The 21,374-nt window shown below is 35.2% G+C and overlaps 1 protein-coding gene across 6 annotated transcripts in view; it reads right to left on the reverse strand.

The window, feature by feature from the left end:
- Positions 1–21,374, reverse strand: part of ppfibp1b (PPFIA binding protein 1b) — a 36,714-nt gene that overhangs the window by 4,231 nt on the left and 11,109 nt on the right. The window contains exons 2-22 of one of the 6 annotated variants that reach the window (XM_058751723.1): positions 21,219–21,302; positions 20,467–20,672; positions 19,709–19,795; positions 19,052–19,165; positions 18,714–18,845; positions 16,367–16,459; positions 16,101–16,193; positions 15,095–15,212; positions 12,766–12,810; positions 12,027–12,088; positions 11,862–11,937; positions 10,894–11,033; positions 9,486–9,586; positions 8,979–9,038; positions 8,775–8,835; positions 7,194–7,365; positions 5,770–5,911; positions 4,861–4,992; positions 4,471–4,621; positions 4,223–4,334; positions 4,018–4,106 (exon numbers count right to left, since the gene is read on the reverse strand). In XM_058751723.1, coding sequence (XP_058607706.1) covers positions 4,018–4,106; positions 4,223–4,334; positions 4,471–4,621; positions 4,861–4,992; positions 5,770–5,911; positions 7,194–7,365; positions 8,775–8,835; positions 8,979–9,038; positions 9,486–9,586; positions 10,894–11,033; positions 11,862–11,937; positions 12,027–12,088; positions 12,766–12,810; positions 15,095–15,212; positions 16,101–16,193; positions 16,367–16,459; positions 18,714–18,845; positions 19,052–19,165; positions 19,709–19,795; positions 20,467–20,672; positions 21,219–21,282 — 2,250 coding nt within the window. In that variant the 5' untranslated portion in view covers positions 21,283–21,302. Of the gene's footprint in view, positions 1–4,017; positions 4,107–4,222; positions 4,335–4,470; positions 4,622–4,860; positions 4,993–5,769; positions 5,912–7,193; positions 7,366–8,774; positions 8,836–8,978; positions 9,039–9,485; positions 9,587–10,893; positions 11,034–11,852; positions 11,938–12,026; positions 12,089–12,765; positions 12,811–15,094; positions 15,213–16,100; positions 16,194–16,366; positions 16,460–18,713; positions 18,846–19,051; positions 19,166–19,708; positions 19,796–20,466; positions 20,673–21,218; positions 21,303–21,374 lie in introns of all 6 variants that reach the window. The other 5 variants (XM_058751722.1, XM_058751726.1, XM_058751724.1 and 2 more) reach the window with 5 other exon arrangements.

Here is a 21,374-nt window from a genome sequence, read left to right on the forward strand (position 1 = left end):
TGTGATTTCTAAGATGAATTTTTAGCATCATTATTCCAGTCACATGATCCTTCAGAAATCATTCTAATATTTTGATTTGCTGCTCAAAAAAACATTTATTATTATGTCGAAAACAGCGGAGTAGAATCTGATTCTCTGCCAGTAGGAGGCGCTTTGAGAGCGGAAGAACTAGCGGTTTCCCCGGTAACGGCTGTAATCTAAGCAGCTCCGCTCATGAACGCTACTTTATCTGATAAAATGAAAATAACATCAAAACTATTCTGAAGACAGTATGTTCCCTTCAGAGATACATTCATATAAATCACCCGCTTTTTGAAACGTGCAGTGCTCATGTTTATTCAACGAAGTCAAACGCCACAAATAAATCAATGTATGGGAAACACTGGTAATGTATATCGAAATATCGGAAATGTGTTTAAAAATCATATCACCGTTATTGAAAAAAATGATATCGTGATACATATTGATACTGAATTATTGTCCAGCCCTAGCTTAACGCTGCCTCCACTTGAGCTGAGTGATACTAATATTAATGTACATTAAACAGTATGCTTTACTTGTAGGTCGAACAGTTCTCAAATCGACTTCATGTCAGAGTAATAGCTGATATGCGAGACAAATGAGACCGAGACAAATGAGACTGAGGAGTATTTTGCAAAGGGTAGCGAACTAATGCAGCGATAACGTAACTTACAATCTTCATAGCTATTGCAACAGCAGCCTCATGCAAAACAAAAAAACAAACAAAAAAAAACAGCAGCCTCACGCGGTAATCACCATTTATACTGGAACACCATAATTTACAGCAGATACAAATGCATTCGGTCCTGCTCTACAGTGAACTTAATTTAGCTAGCTACAAACAGGCTAATCTAACCACCAACATAGCCCAATTACTTCAAAAATAAGTTGCTTGCCGTTAGCTTGTTCCTTCACATTTTACATAGCCTCTGGAAATATGGACAGTTGCCTGCAGCGTCTAAAAGTTATGCTTCAGCAGTGAGATTGGTTGGTTGAGGGAAAGAACATTAAGGTAAGCCAATCAGAGGCAGAGTAGGGCGGGGCCATTCCTTTGCCAACAGGGGGAAAAAACGCTACAGGTGACGTGACACAGATGACGCGCAGATACGACACCCCCACCCCAATTTTTTACAGATCTACACGATTCACGTGAATGACCTATTTCAAGGTGAAAACGCCGAATTTCGCCGAAAAGTGACAAGTTTGCACCCCTGAAGTAGTTTAGAATTCTAAAGGATCATGTGACACTGAACACTGGAGTAATGACTGAAATTCAGATTTGCCATCACAAAAATAAATTAATTTAAAAATTAAAAAGGTAATTGTGACTTTTTATCTCACAATTCTGACTTTTTTTTCTCACAATTGTGAGTTTACATCTCACAATTGCCTGATACAAACTTGCAACTCTGAGAAATGAAGTCAGAACTGTGTGATATAAACTCGCAATTCTGACTTTTTTCCTCACAATTGCGAGTTTATATCCCGCAATTCTGACTTCATATCTCTCAATTCTGACTTTATAACTCGAAATTCTTTCTTTATAACTCACAATTCTGGCTTTATATCTCAATTCTGATTTTATATCTCTCAATTCTGACTTTATAACTCACAATTCTGACTTTATAACTCACAATTCGGGCTTTATATCTCAATTCTGATTTTATATCTCTCAATTCTGACTTTATAACTCACAATTCTAACTTTATAACTCGCAATTGCAAGAAAAAAAAGTCAGAATTGCACGTTTATATGAAGCAATTCAGAGATGTAAACTTGTGAGATAAAAATTACCTTTTTTATTTTTTATTATTCAGTGGTAGAAACAGGCTTCCATAGAAAACACATTTTAAATTGAAATAATATTTCACAATATTAATGTTTTTACTTTTTTTAATCAAACAAATGCAGCCTTCTTTCAAAAACATTTTTAAAAAATTTACCGACCCCAAAGTATAAAGCTAGTAAATACTGAATGCTATTTTAATCTTTTGCGAGATAACTTTCATTTATATTAAATAAGTTTTAAATTAAATGTTCCCTCCTGGAGGAATGACCTGCCAAACTCAATCCGAGCAGCTGAGTCCTTAGCTATCTTCAAGAATCGCCTGAAAACACATCACTTCCATCTTTATTTGACCCTCTAACTCTAGCACTCTCTATTCTAATTCTATTCTTAAAATAATTTTTTTAAAAACATGCCCCTTTTAGCCTTGCACTCTATTAATTTACTAACTGCTTGTTTTCTTAAAAAAAAAAGCCAAAACAAAAGCAAAAAAGGCCTTTAACACTAGCTTGCTCTATTCTTTTTCTATTCTATCTGTTTTCTTTTTATTTATTATATAATTAAAGAAAAAAAACCTTGCTACGTGTACTACATTAAGTTAACTGAGACTTGTAATAGCATTTGCATCATTGCTTTTTTGTTTGATTGCTTCCATTGTTAACATGTAAATGTTAATGTACAGGTGCTGGTCATATAATTAGAATATCATCAAAAAGTTGATTTATTTCACTAATTCCATTCAAAAAGTGAAACTTGTATATTATATTCATTCATTACACACAGACTGATATATTTCAAATGTTTATTTCTTTTAATTTTGATGATTAGAGCTTACAGCTCATGAAAGTCAAAAATCAGTATCTCAAAATATTAGAATATTTACATTTGAGTTTGAATAAATGACCATCCCTACAGTATAAATTCTGGGTATCTCTTGTTCTTTGAAACCACAATAATGGGGAAGACTGCTGACTTGGCAATGATCCAGAAGACGAACATTGACACCCTCCACAAAGAGGGTAAGTCACAGAAGGTCATTACTGAAAGGTGTGGCTGTTTACAGAGTGCTGTATCAAAGCATATTAAATGCAAAGTTGACTGGAAGGAAGAATTTGGGTAAGAAAAGGTGCACAAGCAACAGGGATGACCGCAAGCTTGAGAATACAGTCAAGCAAAGCCGATTCAAACACTTGGGAGAGCTTCACAAGGACAGAACTGAAGCTAGAGTCAGTGCATCAAGAGTTACCACGCTCAGACGTCTTCAGGAAAAGGGCTACCAAGCCACTTCTGAACCAGAGACAACGTCAGAAGCATCTTAACTGGGCTGTGGAGAAAAAGAACTGGACTGTTGCTCAGTGGTCCAAAGTCCTCTTTTCAGATGTAAGTAAATTTTACATTTCATTTGGAAATCAAGGTCCCAGAGTCTGAAGGAAGAGTGGAGAGGCACAGAATCCATGTTGCTTGAAGTCCAGTGTGAAGTTTCCACAGTCAGTGATGATTTGGGCTGCCATGTCATCTGCTGGTGTTGGTCCACTGTGTTTTCTGAAGTCCACAGTCAACGCAGCCATCTACCAGGAAATTTTAGAGCACTTCATGCTTCCTTCTGTTGACAAGCTTTATGGAGATGCTGATTTCATTTTCCAGCAGGACTTGGCACCTGCCCACACTGCCAAAGGTACCAAAAGCTGGTTCAATGACCATAGTGTTACTGTGCTTGATTGGCCAGCAAACTCGCCTGACCTGAACCCCATAGAGAATCTATGGGGTATTGTCAAGAGGAAGATGAGAGACACCAGACCCAACAATGCAGAAGAGCTGAAGGCCACTATCAGAGCAACCTGGGCTCTCATAACACCTGAGCAGTGCCACAGACTGATCGACTCCATGCCACGCCGCATTGCTGCAGTAATTCAGGCAAAAGGAGCCCCAACTAAGTATTGAGTGCTGTACATGCTCATGTCATGATGTGCATACATCAATATTTTGAGATACTGATTTTTGACTTTCATGAGCTGTAAGCTCTAATCATCAAAATTAAAAGAAATAAACATTTGAAATATATCAGTCTGTGTGTAATGAATGAATATAATATACAAGTTTCACTTTTTGAATGGAATTAGAGAAATAAATCAACTTTTTGATGATATTCTAATTATATGACCAGCACCTGTATGTGTCAAAACGTGATGTTGTCTGGGAAAAAGACTAACCACAGTCATATAGTGAAGCATCCGTCCATCCACACGTCCCTCGTCAAACTGAGTCTTGTACTGCGGGAGGCCGATATCATCAAGCCACCCTAGAACAGAAGGAACGGGTTAAGAAAAACCTTTTAATCAGTTACATTCTGCCTTAAATTTATCAGAATTTAACAATAAATCTGTAACTGTGGATGAATAAACATCCATTCCTTACTTGTCACCCAGTGGTAGTCTAGTTTGCCTTTGTTGTCATCTTCCTCTGAGCCCAACGCCTGCAGGGCCAGCTGGAGTTTCCTCCTGTGTAGAGGGTGTTTTATTCCCAGCTCCTGAATACAGAGAGCAGAACAGTCCTTAAACATGAATTTCAGAGGGAAAATTTATTATTTCCAGGCTTAAATGTGGTCTCAGACATTTGGACTCCACTATATGCTTTCATCCTGATTCTGAGAAATAAGAGCTCACTCTTTCCAGATCCTGCTGGGATGCCTGCAGGAGCGTCTGGCCGGAGGTGATCCACTGCCTTGCCAAACTCACGTACAACCCCAGTCCCTGCTCCTGCATCCAATCACACACCTGCTCCCGGGACCAGCGTGCAAACGGAGCGTCCAGCTCACTGGAAAACACAAACAAGCAGATCTTAGGAGCTACAAAGACAGTGACTGCTGGAGATATTTGCCATTTGACCATTTATCACAAAAATGTCACTCTGACAACATCATAAATGAGATTTTACTGAGGAACTAAAACTCTGAATCAATAAGTTACATGTAAGTCTGTCACCAGGGTGTTTCCCAACAGTAGATCTTTCCATTTTGAGAAGGAGTTCTATCCTGTGTCACTGTGATTACAGACCTGTTGGTGTTCTGCAGGTCACGTGACCAGCCCAGCCTGGGCCCAGCTGTGGCTCTGACTCCACCCCGTTTAAACTCACTCTCTGATAGGTTATCATCCAGGTTGAATGTTGTTGATTGACTTCTTTTGAGCCTTTAAAGAAGAAAGAGAAAGTAAGAGAAAGTCATCAGTTACATTTTATCATATTCAACTCAAATTGAGGTGGATCAAATAAGCTGATAAAAGAATTAATACTGCATGCTTTAAATGACTGAAAAATTCATCCACATTTAGCTCAATACATAAATAAACATATATATATATATATAGAGAGAGAGAGAGAGAGAGAGACGGACAGATGGACAGACGGATGGATAGATTAGACAGATAGACGGATAGGTTTATATGAAGTAAATCAGAACATTAATAATCATGCTTGTAATATAATAATACTTTTATAATTTGTTTTTAGAATAATACAACATTTTTTTATTTTCCACAAATTAAATGAAATATTACAATAATATATTCTTTCAATCTCTAGCATACAGTATTATTTTATACAATTACAGTATTTATTCATATTTTGAATTAACTTTTTAAAAATTTTAAAAGTTTTATAGTCTTTTTCATTTTGTACTTTTGTCATTTAATTAAAAAAAAAAAATCTTCTCTGCTTTAATTTATATTTCAGATTGAATAATTGTAGTACGTCAATATTTTATTTCAGTTAATTACCGCAACATTTATAGTTTTTAGTTGTTGTTTTTTTTAATCTAATAATGTGTTTTATTTCAGATTTTTTTTCAATTAATAAAACCTTAATAGTTTTAGGTTTAGTTAACAATAACACTGCCAGGACATGAAATATGCTAGATAAGGAAAGATCCCCAATGTCCAAAATATCCTGCAGCTATGTTTTAGACTTACTTTCCAAAGAGTGCTTTGATTCCTTTTGATTTTTTCTTGCCCTCCGGAGAAATGGGGAGAGTGTGTGTGCTGTCACTGTCAGATGACCTCTGCGGCATGCCTGCCAGATCCAGATGGTCAGTGCCGTCCCTCTCTGTCTCAGCTGTTCAAACAAACGCATACACAAGAAAAGAAGAAGTCCTGTTGTCACCACAGCAAACTACGTTACCCACAATACCATGGTCAGCCAAGCATCAAATAAACTAAAGATTATGGGAAGGAAGAAAAAAACAAGGCAGTCGTTCAGTTAAAGAGCAGAGCAGTAAAAATGTCATGAATAACAGGAAGTTTCAAAGAAATAAAGCCCAAAAATGACAGCGTCTTCCTTGAATTACTGGAATCAGCATCATGAGGCAAGACTGCAGATGACTTCTCGTCTGGACTGAAGAACAACTGGATTGGGTTTATTTTAGGAGTGGAACCATGGAATGAAGTCACATGCTGACATGCAAGTCAACACAATGGAAGTAATTACATCTCTGTTATTGAATGGCACTAAATCCAGCCTGAATGTATGGTAGTTTGGATGTGAGGGGAACATACAGAGCTGTGAGAATGTGGTCAGAATATTTATGTCCTGGGTAATGTGGTCACAAAATAACGTGCGATGAGGACAGAACCTCTATATACTTTATGATTACCACAAGAGCTCAATGTTTAAACATATCTATTTAGTCTATTATTTTGACAAGAGGACTTCAAAACACCCATAATCGCCATTACTTCATTTAATATCATCTCCTGCTATGAAGAAAAGAAATGAAAATAAACCAACTTTAGGCCTAAATTTCTTACTTTCAAAATTTTTGAATCAAGCTAAAATAAACAATGTGTTCCTTCCCACAATATGTTATAGATCACAATCATTTGGGTTTTCAAAATCAGTAAAATACTTACAATACTTACAAGCTAGGCAATATCACGTTCATTATCGAGATCTGCGATAATGAATGTGATATTGCGTAGCTTATCAGTGATCTATGGCTCTGTGTATTAAATGCCGCTCTATTTGAAAACAGGTGATGGAGATTTACCGCTAATCAAGGAACCGGCTTTACTGACGAGATGCGCATGCATATCGCATGAGATATTATGCATGATTATGCATGGAAATGCATCAAGTTGAGGGATTTTTTTCTTGAAGGAAAGAAAGAAATGAAGACACATTTGTCCTTCCTCAGAGAAGCCATATGGCATGTCTAGCTTGTAAATGGGTGTTTGTACTAAATTCAGGCACTCTTGACTCGTCAACTTTTTAATGTAAAAAAAAAAATTGGCCAAACATTTTGGACTTCTTTTTTTTTTTAATTTTAGCTTATTTTAATCACAGTGAAACTGTAATCATCCATGGTCATATTGATCTAGAAGTAAGATAGAAATCGTACCCAAATTAGGGGCACTAGCAGTCCTCTTTCCTCCCTTGATCTTGAAGAATCCCCGTCCAAAGGAAGATCTCATTTTCCTGGTACCGAAGCTGTCATCCTCAGCAGTCCGAGAAGAGCTTGGGGATTTGGGTGGTAGAGTTGTGATCTTGTTGAACTCATCAAATGCTTTGCTCTAAAAGTGCAGAAATAAAACATTTCAGGAACCTCACATAACCTCATGTATGTAACATAAAAAAGCATAAATGTTGCACAAAATGTTGGTACTGTTCACAAACTATTAAAAATAATTTTCATTCAGTGAAATAAAGCTGAAAAAATATATATATATGGTAACATGTTACAATAAGGTGTCATTTGTTAACATTAGTTAATGTATTAACTATCATGAACAAACAACAAACAATGCATTTATTACACTATTTATTAACCTTTGTTAATGTTAGTTAATGAAAATACAGTTGTTCATTGTTTATTCATGTTAGTTTACAGTGCATTAACTAATGTTAACAAACACAACTTGTGATTTTAATAATGCACAAGTAAATGCTGAAATTAACATTAACTAAGATTAATAAATGCTGTAGAAGTATTGTTCATTCTCAGTTCATGTTTACTAATGTTGTTAACTAATGAACCTTATTGTAAAGTGTTACCAAATATATATATATATATATATATATATATATATATATATATATATATATATATATATAAGATGAAAAATATCAACTTAAAAAACTAAATGTATATTAAAACTGCTGCTTTGGTTGAAGTACTAAAATTACTAAAACTAAAACTGACAAATAAATTGAAGGTAAACAGAAATCTACTATAAATGACAGAAACGTACAATTTCAACAACTTAAAAATAAATAAATAAATAAATAAATATATAAATTATAATATATATTTATTATAAAAAAATATAATTTAATATAAAAACAACAATTAATAATAATAATGTTAATAGTTATGATTTAAGAGAAATAAAATGTTTTGCAGACAAAATTTTTTTTTTAAATTACCCCTGCTGGCCTCTGATCTACTGTTAATGGCTTCTGGAATTAAAAATGGATCAATAGACATTTTTTAACTCACTTTCAATCCCTTTAAATATTCAATATATTGCCTAACCCTAATAAAAACCTTAACAATAAATACACTTTTAGTCAAGTTAAAGGGTTAGTTCAACCAAAAATGAAGACCTTCCATAGACAGCAACACAACTGCAAGGTTCCCTGGAGTGGAATGCATGTGCTTGCTTCCGCTTCATGTAAACAACGCATGCGTAGGCTAACGCATGTTCGTATTACGTAAGCAGCAGCGCCATGCGCATGCGTTGTTTACATGAACCGGATGCAAGTGCATGCGTCGTGATACACTCCAGGGAACCTTGCAGTTGTGTTGCTGTCTATGGAGGGTCTGAGAGCTCTCGGATTTCATCAAAAATATATTAATTTGTGTTCCGAAGATGAACAAAGGTCTTACAGGTTTGGAACGACATGAGGTTGAGTAATTAATGACAGAATTTTCATTTTTGGGTGAACTATCCCTTCAATTCTTGATTGAGCTGAAATTCACCTTTTCACTGGCTCCTCCATCAAGGTAGCCCTGGCTTTCTGATTTGGTGTCCTCTGAAGCTCTAAAACATGAAAAAAGACATTGTTACCATCACTCTTTTCAACATACAGATGTTCATAACCACTATGTTAAGGTGTCTGACACACACTTTGATTCACAATAGTGGCATTTCATAACCAAACTCCACCTGACACATATACTCACTCAGGACTCTCATCTAATGGGGTCTCCAGTGATTGAGTTGGCTCCTGACACTCTTTCTCACTACAAAGGACAAACACACAAGCATTGGGATGCAGAGGCGGTGGCCAAGCATGATGGGTAAGCAGTGGGGTGTATAGACGGACATGCATTGATGTGCTAACGGTGAGAAAATGATACTTTAAACACCATAGAATGATGGGATAGCATGAATAGGGTGATGTGGTCATGAACTCTGATATAGAAAATAGGCATTTCAAAGGCTAGAAAGGATGGAAAGAGGATACTAACATAAAACACAAGAAAGGAAAAGCCTTTAGAGGTTCTAACACTGAGGATGGGATGCTTGGATTCTGTAACATAGGTGGGATGCTTCGAGCCGTAAACCTACACCCACAGCTATGATATAAAAGAATGTTTGCTTGTACAGATTTTCAGATGAAGATCCTGCATGAAAAAAAACAACCTCAGCAGACAAAAAGGTGTGTTTTAATGTGAACTGAAGTGTACCTTGATGACTGCATTTGTTCCATGACTGAATCACTGTCTGCTTTGTCTGGGGATGAGACTGTGAGCGATGGCACTTGGAGTGTACTGACAAATGTTGTCGCCTACAGATGAAGAGAACATGCAAAGGTAAAATCACACCAGTGTATTCTCTACATCAGCATTTTTCAAAAGGCAGACCCCTGGAGGTCCATCTCAAACAATCTTTCCAGCATACAAATACATTAATTCATATAATATAACATAATGCCACATATCCTTTTTATTAGGATTTTTTATTTGTTTGTTTGTTTTTTTATAAAGCATATTTGAAAACAACCACAGGCTGACCATAGTGCTGTACTGTACTGTACCATTAAGGGCATTAAAAAACAAGTACATTAATATAGACTGAAAAATAGGAAGAGAAGCTGGACACGTTTTTATGATAACTCTGTACATTTTCCACTCATTATCTGATTTGTTGTTTTTTTTGCAATTCTTTGTAGTCTCCATGATGTTTCTCATTACTGTAATACAGTAAAAAATACAGTATTTTTTATTTTTACATCAGCATGCACACCTTTCACAATACATAAATAATTTACAATTTAAATAATGCAGATTTGTTGTATTACATGTTGTGTTGTTACTGCTTACAAACTATTAAAAATCATTTTCGTTCAGTGAAATGAAGAAATAAAATGCAGAAATAAAACATTTGAGAAACTTCACATAACCTTATGTGTGTAATATAAAAAGCATAAATGCTGCACAAAATGTTACTGCTGACAAACTATTAAAAATCATTTTCATTCAATGAAACAAAGCTGAAATAAAATAGAATAAAATATAAATATTAGATGAAAAACTTTTTGAAAAACTGCTGCTTTGTTTGAAGTACTAAAATAACTAAAACTAAAACTGACCTAAATAAATTGAAGCTAAACAGAAACGTTTAAAAAATTGAATAAAAAACAATAAATAATTCACTCATAATTCAATCATTCACTTAGTTTTGGAAGTCCTTGGTTCAAAAAGTTCTACTGCATACATCATATTCCAAGGATCCATCACCTCTGAACAGTAATATCTGAAGACATTCGGTCACTCCCTGACAAGTGATTCTCTGCGTCTTGGATCGTCTGTGACAGTATGAGCCACATTTTGACATGTTGTGTGTTCTGCATGTGTTCAATTTTGCCTTTAGCTTGAAAAAACACCATCAACACAACTTTGCTGAACTGTCAATCAGCCTGTGTTGCTCTAAATTAAGAGTAATTCTAGGTTGCAGTGCAGTGATTTTAGATTATGCATGCCAAAACAAAAAATAGTTCTTTAACAAGGATGCAAACTAACCACAAACGATGAATGGTGTAACCTCCAGGGAAATATTATATGAATTTTGTTGTGTCTGAAAAGAAAATTGTACCTCATTTTGACCCCTTACAGCAACTTCCTCTGTGTAAGAGAGAAGAGACTTCTCCGTGTCCATGGAAACAGAGAGGGCGGTGGACATGGATAGGGAGCTGTCGCTATTGCTCCCATCACTGTCTCCTTCTTTGACCTTATCTGATGAGAAAGACATGAGAGGAGGGAGATTTGATCATTAGCTCGGAAAACGCCACACAGCAAATACAGCCTGTCACTTATCAGCAGCAAATTACAGGATTTAACTAATTGGGTGAACCTCTAGAAACCACATCCAGGTCACATTTCACCCCAAATCAATATATAATAAATATAACATAATATAATCATTTATTAAGAATTTTTATTTTATGCTAATGAAGTACATTTACCTCTCATATTCTGATTCCCCCCCCCCTGTAATTTCCTGGAGTCTCAGTAGCTTCTTATTATTGTATTACAGTAAGAATTACTGGAAATTGTATTTATTTTATTTTATTTTTTTGGATTTTTACACCAACATGTACACCTTCCACAATATATAGTTTACAATTTAAATAATGCATTTTTTTGTATTACAGGTAGTGTTGTTACTGTTCACTAAAATTATTAAGATAATTTTCACTAATTAAAATAAAGCTAAAATAAAATATAAATATTTTATGAAAACTTCAGCTTAACCAAACTTAAAACAATTAACTGAAGGTTAGAAATGTTGCCTGACAACTAACTGAAATAAAATGAGTTTAAGTTGAAGTACTAAAATTACTAAAACTAAAACTGAAACAAAGTTAAATAAGAAATGATAAAATGACAAAAGCACTTAAAATTAATAAAACAAAAATAAAATTAAAATAAAAACGAATTAAAAATATTAATACTACAACAGTATATAAATAATACCAAAATTACACTGATTACAGGAAAGACACATTTTATTGATATCACTTCGAAATTTTTTATTAAAATAAAACAAATCACCTTTTCTACCTTGTGCTGACATGACCATCTCTTGTACTTTCTTGTAACGCATGAGTGACTGTCGCAACTCTTCAATCTTGCGATCCTACACAATCATAATTAACAGCATTAAATGTCAAGTTCCTTTATGATTTTCAAAAGTAATGGGAAAGGAAACTTATGACTTAAAACTACCTTCTCCTCATTTGCCGCCATCAACGACTCCATTGCTTTCTTCATCTTCTGTACTTCCATATCTGCAAAGCACAGGCTTAGTAAACTAAAGACCATTTCATAAACACTAAAGGGCACCTCAGGCCTGACATTTAGCATCACATAAACTGTAGACAGACACGTCGAGCTGAAATATAACAGTGACCTTCTGTGACAAATGTGAGAAATGTACACAATAGAAGCAAGGAGGAGCTTGTTGGGATTAAACGTGAGTGTATGCAGCCACAGATAAGAGTGGATGTCCAGCCTGTGAGGTCATGAGGAGTGTGAACATGGGTTACGGGCAATGCAATATAATGGAGGGAAGCGGGGAAGTGAGGTGAAGAAACTAGCTTTGGGGAACAGGAGGTGTTACATTACAAGGTGACAGGCAAGACAAACAAACAAACAATAATGTAAATGTGACATGCCAGATGGCGACCTCAATCAGACTGTTGTCAGGGCTACACCATAAGAATGGATTGTTATTCATTACTTCTTTCCCTTTCCTATACCTAATATCTTGTATTTTTTACATCCATTAACTTCCTATACGACTGTAACTTTCAATGCTTCATGTCGTAGAAAAGCAAGCTTCATGAGTACCATGCCCAAACATGCAGGCACAGGAAGCAGAGGACTAAGAGGACAAAAATAGTACAAAGATTAAAAAACTGAAAAAGGGATGTATGTGTAGAAGGTAGACATGAAGTCCCCTTACGTTTCTCTTTGAGCCTCTTTTTTAATGTTTCCTCAGTATGGAAAACTGTTTAAGACAGAGTAATGATATTAAACGTCTTCTGTTATTGAATGTGCTGGACCAATAAAGCGCTATCAGTAAAATGATACATAAAAAAAAAATATTAATAATTAATTAATAAAAATTAAATAACCTATAATAAATAAATAAACCAAACCAAAATAAACAACAAGAACAAAACAATGGTAAAAAAAACTAACATAAAAAAAACAAAAAAAACAAACAAACTAAATAACAAGAGAAAACTATGCAAAAACATCTAATCAAAACAAACAAAAACAAAGCAAAAACTAAAATAAAAACCAAATCAAAATAAACACAAAACCAAACAAAAACTATAACAAACAAGAAAAACAATGTTAAAAAAAAAAATCAATACAAACTAGAGATGTTCCGATACCCTTTTTCCCTTCCCGATACCGATTCCGATACCTAGGCTCAGGGTATCGGCCGATACCGAGTACTGATCCGATACTGTGTATCTGGTTATACAGCTGTATGTACTACTTACTAGCCCTGTATGAATTGATACAATTATTTTATGGTGCGCTTCACCATAGATAGATAGATATAGATAGTCTGGCGAGTAAACAAAAAATATAATATATAATGTTTGGAAAAAAGTACACTCTTAACATCAGTCAGTCAAGCATTATAATTATATTATGATAATCAAGTATTATTTATTGATAGAACTTTAGCAATTAGAATTAAAACTTGGTAACCATGTATGAATGCATATTAGTCTTCTAGTCTTCTTAGTCTGTTTCTGTAAAAATGGGGAAAAAAACTATCAATAATACTGATAAGATAATAATAATCATACTATGAATTCTAAGAACAATATCAATTTGCTGAAATCAAAACAGGGACGATAATAGGTGAGCGCCAGCCAATGAGATTGTCATTTGCGCATTAGCTCCGCCTACTACCAGAGAACCTGGCAGTTAAACTGAAGAATTCCAAAGGAACTCCGTTATTTTGACAGGAAAATACAACAAAGAATATCGTTTACATACCATTCGGAATTGACGCGCTACATGTAAAAGACTCTCTCTCTCTCTGCGTGTGAGAAAAAAAGCAAAGCGACGGCGAGTCGTGCACTTCACACTAGAGCTTATGGTGCGTCAAATACAGGTGCGCTGCGCATTCATTCAGATGATCTGAAAAATAGATCGCTTGACGGAGAGAGAAACTCGGCGAGTGACAATATATCTGCGCTAAACTTATACATAGCCTCCAACTCACACACTGGCGAGTAAAATCTGATTATTTATCAGCCAGTGGCTAATATTAGACATCATTTAGTCGCTCAGGGTGAAGATTTAGTCACATATGCAAGTGATTTACTGGCAATGTGCTTGCAAGTTTGTACTTCTTTGCTTCTTCGAAGAATTTATTTCCGTTTTGCAGCGTTAAGCAAAGCTAGCGCGCATAACTATAGGTCTTGTTTAAGAAAATGGTATCGGATCGGTACATGGGTTTAAGTACTCGCCGATACCGATGCCAGAATTTTTTGTGGTATCGGTGGAATTTCCGATACTAGTATCGGAATCGGAACAACCCTAATACAAACACACCATATCAAACAAATATAAACATATAAAAAACACAAGTTAAAAATAAATAAATTAATTAATTCATTAATTAATTTTAGAAAAGCAAAAAACCTATAATAAATAAATAAACCAAATCAAAATAAACAACAAGGAAAAACAATGGTAAAAAATAAAAACAAACAATTAATAAAATAAAAATAAAAACAATCAAAAGACTAACATAAAAAAACCAAATAAACACAAAAAAACGAAATAAGAGAAAACAATGTAAAAACATCTAATCAAAACAAACAAACCAAAAATTAAAATAAAAACAAATCAAAATAAACAAAAACAAAGCAGAAAACTACAACAAAAACAAACAAACAACAAAATTTCAATACCAACAATCAATACAAACAAACCATACCAAACTAATATAAATAAAAAATATATATATATAAACACACATAAAAAAAACCAAAAGAAACATGTAAAAATCAGAACAAATATAAAAAGTAAAACAAAGCAAATAACTAAAATAAAAATGCAAAATAAAAAAACAGCACAAATTAATTCATACAATAACAACTGATAGAGCTTGATCTACTCCAGATTTTATTTTAAATGAGTCAGTACAGTATCAGAGGTACAGCATAATGACAAGACAAAACTAGGCCCCTGTAGGGCACGCTGGGACAGGCAATACTGCAATTACTAAGTGTGAAGAACAGCAACTATGCATGACCCACCTCTCTCTGTGCTGTCTAGGCCTGCAGGCGTTGGGGATCTGGACCCCGTTTCATCCTGCAGCCTCCTCAGATCACCATCTCTGCCATCCAGCTGCCTTCTCAACGTAACCAGCTCCTCCTGAACATTAAATACACACATCTCACAACTCTGATCCAAAGTTTGGATGACCACTGAAGTTAACCCAGCAATACCAAACCATGCAGTTACTAATTACTATCAGAGAGATCAGTACATGGCACATTCAAAATAAAAGTTTTTCGGTATCTGAAAAATTATGTTTTTGTTAATTGTCCAAGCATGCAGAGTTATTGGATTATCTCACAAATACCAAAATCTTTAATTAATCAATTATATATGTTTCTACCACTAATCAAGATCAGATTCAAGAACTTCATTCAAGAGTTCAGTGCACTGCCAGGGTGGGAGAGAAGTTTATAACGCCAAAAAAAACCTATTGTAACAATCATGCAAACCTCACACTGAGCTTTTTGAAGCATGTGGCTTAACAGTATGCTACAGTAGGAAGTAGTGACAGAAATAGCTTCTCCTGCATTATAAAGCAGTCTGAAATTTAGCCCTCTCAGCTTAAACATCACGTAGAGCCTCATACTAAAGCATACTTGTGGTTAATTAAACATGCTGAGATCTTATACTGGTGCCACTGCTTATAGAGGAGGGCAGATTTAATGAGCAGCTTTCAAATCATGATGAGAACTTTGTCTGTACAAAATGGAGGGCTATGAAGCTCTCAGTCAAACTGAGACAGTAAAAGGTTTGATTCTGTAGTGACATGAGAGAATAGGCTCATTAAAAGTGGCCCAAGAATGTATTTGGACTCTAAAGCAACACTGAATAAACTATTAAATGTGGCCACTGTATAATGTTTAAACTTTAAACTGAAGCCTTCATTAAAAGTGCCAAAAAGCAAAGTTACAGTGAAAAATAACTAAATAAAAAATATTTGGATCACAACCACAAGCAGCAACCACCCTGAGGTATGCCGACCTTGAGCGCCTGGATTTTTTGTTCCTTCCTCTGTTTCTCATACTGCATCTGGCCCATTTTGAGTTTCAGGCTAGAGAGTTTGGCCATTAGCGACTAGAGGCAGAGAGGTTAGCCAAGGAGGAAAAGGAAAATAAACACTTAAAGATAACAAGAAAGATGACAGGTTATGTAAGAGAGACAAAAGAAGAAGAGAATCCCTATGCAAGCTTAAAGATGGTAACATCAATTGTTCTTTTCACTTGTAAGAAACTAGCGTTGAAACTCACCTTAGTGGATTTCAATTTCTTTTCATACTGTAACCGTTCACTCTCCATCTCAGAAATACGATATCTCAGTTCATTAATCTCCAAAATCAAACCCTAAAAAGAAAAAAAAAGAAAAGTATTTAAAAGGCAAGCAATCTCCATAGAATTTCACAAAGTGTATCAAGCATATTTATTTAACAATGTTAAATTCACTGTAAAATGAAAGCTAAACGGGTTAAAGTTAAACTGCCGACTGCATATGTATGTTGCCAATTACCACAAAAATTTAAAAAAACATTTACATACAATTTAAAAAACTGAAGGACTTTAATGCATGGAATCTAATAATATAATAACTAATTTCTAAACACACAGACTATCATGGCCATATTCCTAAACAATTTTGCCTCAAAGGGCTTCAAAGAGAACCCTACTCTCAAGTTTGAAATGGTTTGTTTAACAAACAGACTAAGTATTCAATCTTTAGAAATGCTTTACGAGCAATAAAAAACAAAACAAAAACCAAAACAAGAATCTAGTGACAAGGTTCCATTCAGCACTCAGGCCTTTCAGGGCCAAGCTCTTTGTCAGAATGTCTAGCATTCAGCTGTGGATTTATGATTCAATAAACAACAGAGCAGCCTCTAGTTGTAAACATTCATTGAAAAAAAAAAAAAAATACAGATGCATCCACTTGGAGCAGTGATCCAGAAAGCATAAGGACAATCTGAATACACTACAGTTCAAAGATTTGGGGTCAGTACAACAGTTTTCAACTCTGATGATAAGATATGTCATAAATACTTCTTAAGCACCAAATCAGCATATTATAATGATTTCTGAAGGATCATGTGACACTGACAACTGGAGTAATGACTGCTGAAAATTCAGGTTTGCCATCACAGGAAAAAATTACATTTTAAAATATATTTAAATAGAAAAGAGTTATTTTAAATTGCAATAATATCACAAAATTACTGTTTTATTGTATTTCTGATCAAATAAATACAGCCTTGATGAGTTACAGGCCACAAAATTTTAAACAGTAGTGTACATCGAGTATTTCAGGCTACAGTAGTTCTGATAGTTCTTCAAAATCTAAAATGACATATTATAGTCTTAGTCTTAACAGGATAAAAAGAGGATATTTTGGGAAACAAACTGGAGTCTTGCTGAGACGGTAAATTACGTGGCAGCAAAATAACAGGAAGCAGCAGAAATAATTTATATCTTTGAAGAATGTGTTGACCAACCTAGACCAAACACACTTGCCAATTTAGTGCACAGTTTAAACAATAAATAATTTGTATATGTGTTCTATAATACTCTAAGAAGAATGAAAAGCACAGTCACAAAGAAAGGCCTGAAATGGAACGTTTGTCAACAACAAGGAGACAAAACCCATTTTCTGTGGCCGACTGTGAACGCACAGGTGCAAAGACTGGTTCATCTCCATGACCCTAATGGAAAATCATCCTGCTTTTCTCCATTTTTGGATGTTGTTTGATTCAAAAATACGTGTTACAGTGATAACAGCATTTCCCAAGCCTAAATAAAACATGTTATGGACAAGGACTGAAAGCAACCCTGGACAACAAGGCCAACTGATCTGGAGTTCATAAGATAATAGTCTGCTTTACACCTAGTCTCAAGTTTCTAGACTTTTAACAAAAACATAAAAAACGGTCCAGTTTGCCTTTGGGCCAAGAAACGCCCACTTTGACAGGAAGTGTATTTGTGAACTGGCCAAACATGGTTTAGGGCAGGTTTATCTGAAATAGTTGAAACCACGCATGTGGAAAACCATTCCAATGGATTTCAACACCCTCTCACTGAGGACCCTTCCCACTCACATTCATCCACAGTGGGGCATAGTCCTTAGTGGTAACGACTACTTTCTATAGAGAAAAGAGGCCACCCAAACCATTTTTTGGAGAGGAAATGGTATCTGGTAAAGGCTGTTTTTGCATTTTCCATTTTGCCCAGACAGCAAACAAAGCAGAGAACAGTTAAAAGCCCAACATTCCAGCGCACTGGAACAGACTTCTGCATCACAACATGACGTGACTGGTAGATGTCCGCTCGCTAACAGATCGCATTGTTGAATGCACGTCTTTCTGCTTCAGGCTTGTACAGAAACAAAAGGTTGGCTATACTGCAGAATCACGAATCTAAACAAACATTCAAGTCATTTTCCAGGAAACTGCAATATGTTAAAGCGGTTAAAACAAAAGAGCTCTGTGCGCCAACGGCGTAATCACAAATTAACCAATGACTAGCATTACAATTAAAGCACAGCCACTGACATTTTCAAATTAAGACATCCTTACACGATTATTTCCCTCATGCATGTGTTCATGTTTTTTACCTCACTATCTCCAAATCTGTCATCAAAATCGAGTCTCTCTTTCTCCATTGCTGTTAACTTCAGTTTCAAGTTGGAAACCTCTGCCATAAGCTCCAGCTTCTGAGTCTCAAGGGCTGATCTGCACAGGAGTTCCTAGGAACAAGAGTTCACAAACGGAGCATGAACAAAGAAAATTGGTCTTATGAATTACATTTTATGGGCTTTTGCTTGTAATTGCACAGTATAGCAAAGATGTGATAGGAAACTAAGAGCTGAAAATAAGCTCTAATGTGCAAAATGCACATATACCCAACCACCAGACCATGTCTCCAATACACAAGGCACATCTTTAAACCCACCTGTTGTAACATTTCTTCAGTGGCATTTAGTTTCTCACGGTGTTCATCAAGGCACAGGTCTAGGTCCCTTATCTTTTCTCCTTGTGCCTCCACTTGATCCGTCAAAACACTCACCTGCAAAGAATGATGATTTTATTTTCAAATTATTTTATTCAGCAAGGATACATTAAATTGATTGAGAGTGACAGTAAACACATTTATAATGTCTATAAAATAATGTATATTACAACTAAATGCTGTTCTTTTGAACTTTCTATTTACCAAAGAATCCTGAAAAAATTTATCAGGGTTTCTACAAAAATATTAAGCAGCTTTCAACATTGATAATAATAAGCAGCTTTCAACATTGATAATAATAAGAAAAGTTTCTTAAGCAGTAAATCAGTGTATTAGAAGGATTTTGGAAGGGTCATGTGACACTGAAGACTAAAGGAATGGCTGCTGAAAATTCAGCTGTCATCATAGGAATATTATTTCATTTTAAAATATACTGAAAAAAAATCAAATATTTTAAAATTTTAATAATATTTTACAATATTACTGTTTTTATGACCGTATAAATTCAGCCTTGGTAGAGACATCTTTCAAAAACATTTAAAAATCTTGCTGTCTCCAACCTTTTGATTGTACGGTACATGTATGTATATACAAAGTTACCTGAAGCACAAGGGATTCTTTATCACTTTCAAGACGATTAAGTCTGTCCTGGTAAACATCACCGGTGATTGAAATGTGTCCATTTGACTGTCCAAAAAACACAGAAAAATTATTTATTATAAAAGACTTCTGGAATCCAACACAATATGGCTTGAAACAGTTATTTTTATGCTTTTAAAAGCAAGTAACACTGAGAAAAACAGGGTCACTTGAGATTCAGGGTTTTCATGCACCATTTATTGTGCCAAAAAACGTTAACATTGGGTGAACGAACATAACAATCCATGTAAACTGACTAAATATGGTACTATGTGTTGACTTTCTCTTGGCAGTTGTTCAATCTGTCTCAAGACACAAGAATAATGTTTCTTGGATCTGCTGAAACTAATATTTTGAGGCAATGATAAAACTAAACTGCACTGCATTCTTAATTATGAATAGAACTACTGCACATGATGCTATAATACCTCAATTAATAATTTTTAACATTGAACCCTTATTACATGAAAATCGTGAGCATAGGCCTAGCAATACCACCGAAAATACTTCCAACGGACACAAACCAACACATACAACATACTTTTTCACAACATCATTGAAAATAGACTACGGGCTAATGGGAAAACAGACTTCCTATTAATAAAGGATGTATGAATAACTATGTACTTCCTTACAACATGGCAACACATAGTATGTTAGCTCATGTTAGCTAGAGTATACACAGTGAATTCCAGGGTTCTGGAATGTGGTGTATGTACCAGGTGACCATGCAGCCACTCCACCAGACTGTCTGCAGTAGAGTCTGGGATCTGACAACGCAAGCTCTCTCTCTCCTCAGCGTCCATGAGCTCCAGAACGCCCCTGAGGTCCTCCAGTAAGTTCAGGGCTCGCAAGCTGCCCATGAAGGGCGATGTTGGGGACTGACAATCAAAGATGCCATTGGAGTAGTCCAGAGCCTTGGAGCCTGAGCACAATAAATAAAAGCAGTGAATGGGGAGTTGATCATATTTTATTCAGACAATATTATGCGCAAAAAAACTGGTGGAGCTACAAGTTATACATTAAATGCTCATGAGAGTCAATCAATACAAGAATAAGAAAATATTTTACAATAAAGCACAATGTACAGTATGGCATTTCTGAATTAAGCAATCATTATAAAAAACACAATTATCATGTACTGTTTGTGGCATAAAAGATAGCATGACCTTACAATAAAGCATGCTGTGGGCAAATAACCACTCAAGTTCTGAAGTCAGAACCAGGGCAGAGGAAATGCTTTAATTGCTAAAACCTCAGGAAATCATGTGATCTGACAGGCGACTCCAACTTGAAATGTCAGCCTTATAATAAGCCAGTGATAAATTACTTCATATGCCAGACCATTTGGACAACTCGCTAATATCGGTCCAATCTTACTCTCTTTTTTTTCTGGAGGGACCGTTGAATTTGGAATAGATTTGGTTTGGTTAATGGAATTGTTGAAAAGCCTACATGAGTACAATTTTACCTGCTATAATACCATCCATTTGCTCCAAGGCTGCTGCCAACATGTCACTGGCATCAGACATCATCTTGTTCAGCTCTGTTTATCCTGAATAAAGAGGAAATAACAAAATAAATATTGCAGTAAACAGCACAAAATGCATTTAGGCAATCTCTAAAC

Source organism: Onychostoma macrolepis, chromosome 18 (genome assembly GCF_012432095.1).
Source record: "Onychostoma macrolepis isolate SWU-2019 chromosome 18, ASM1243209v1, whole genome shotgun sequence".
NCBI lineage: Eukaryota > Metazoa > Chordata > Actinopteri > Cypriniformes > Cyprinidae > Onychostoma > Onychostoma macrolepis.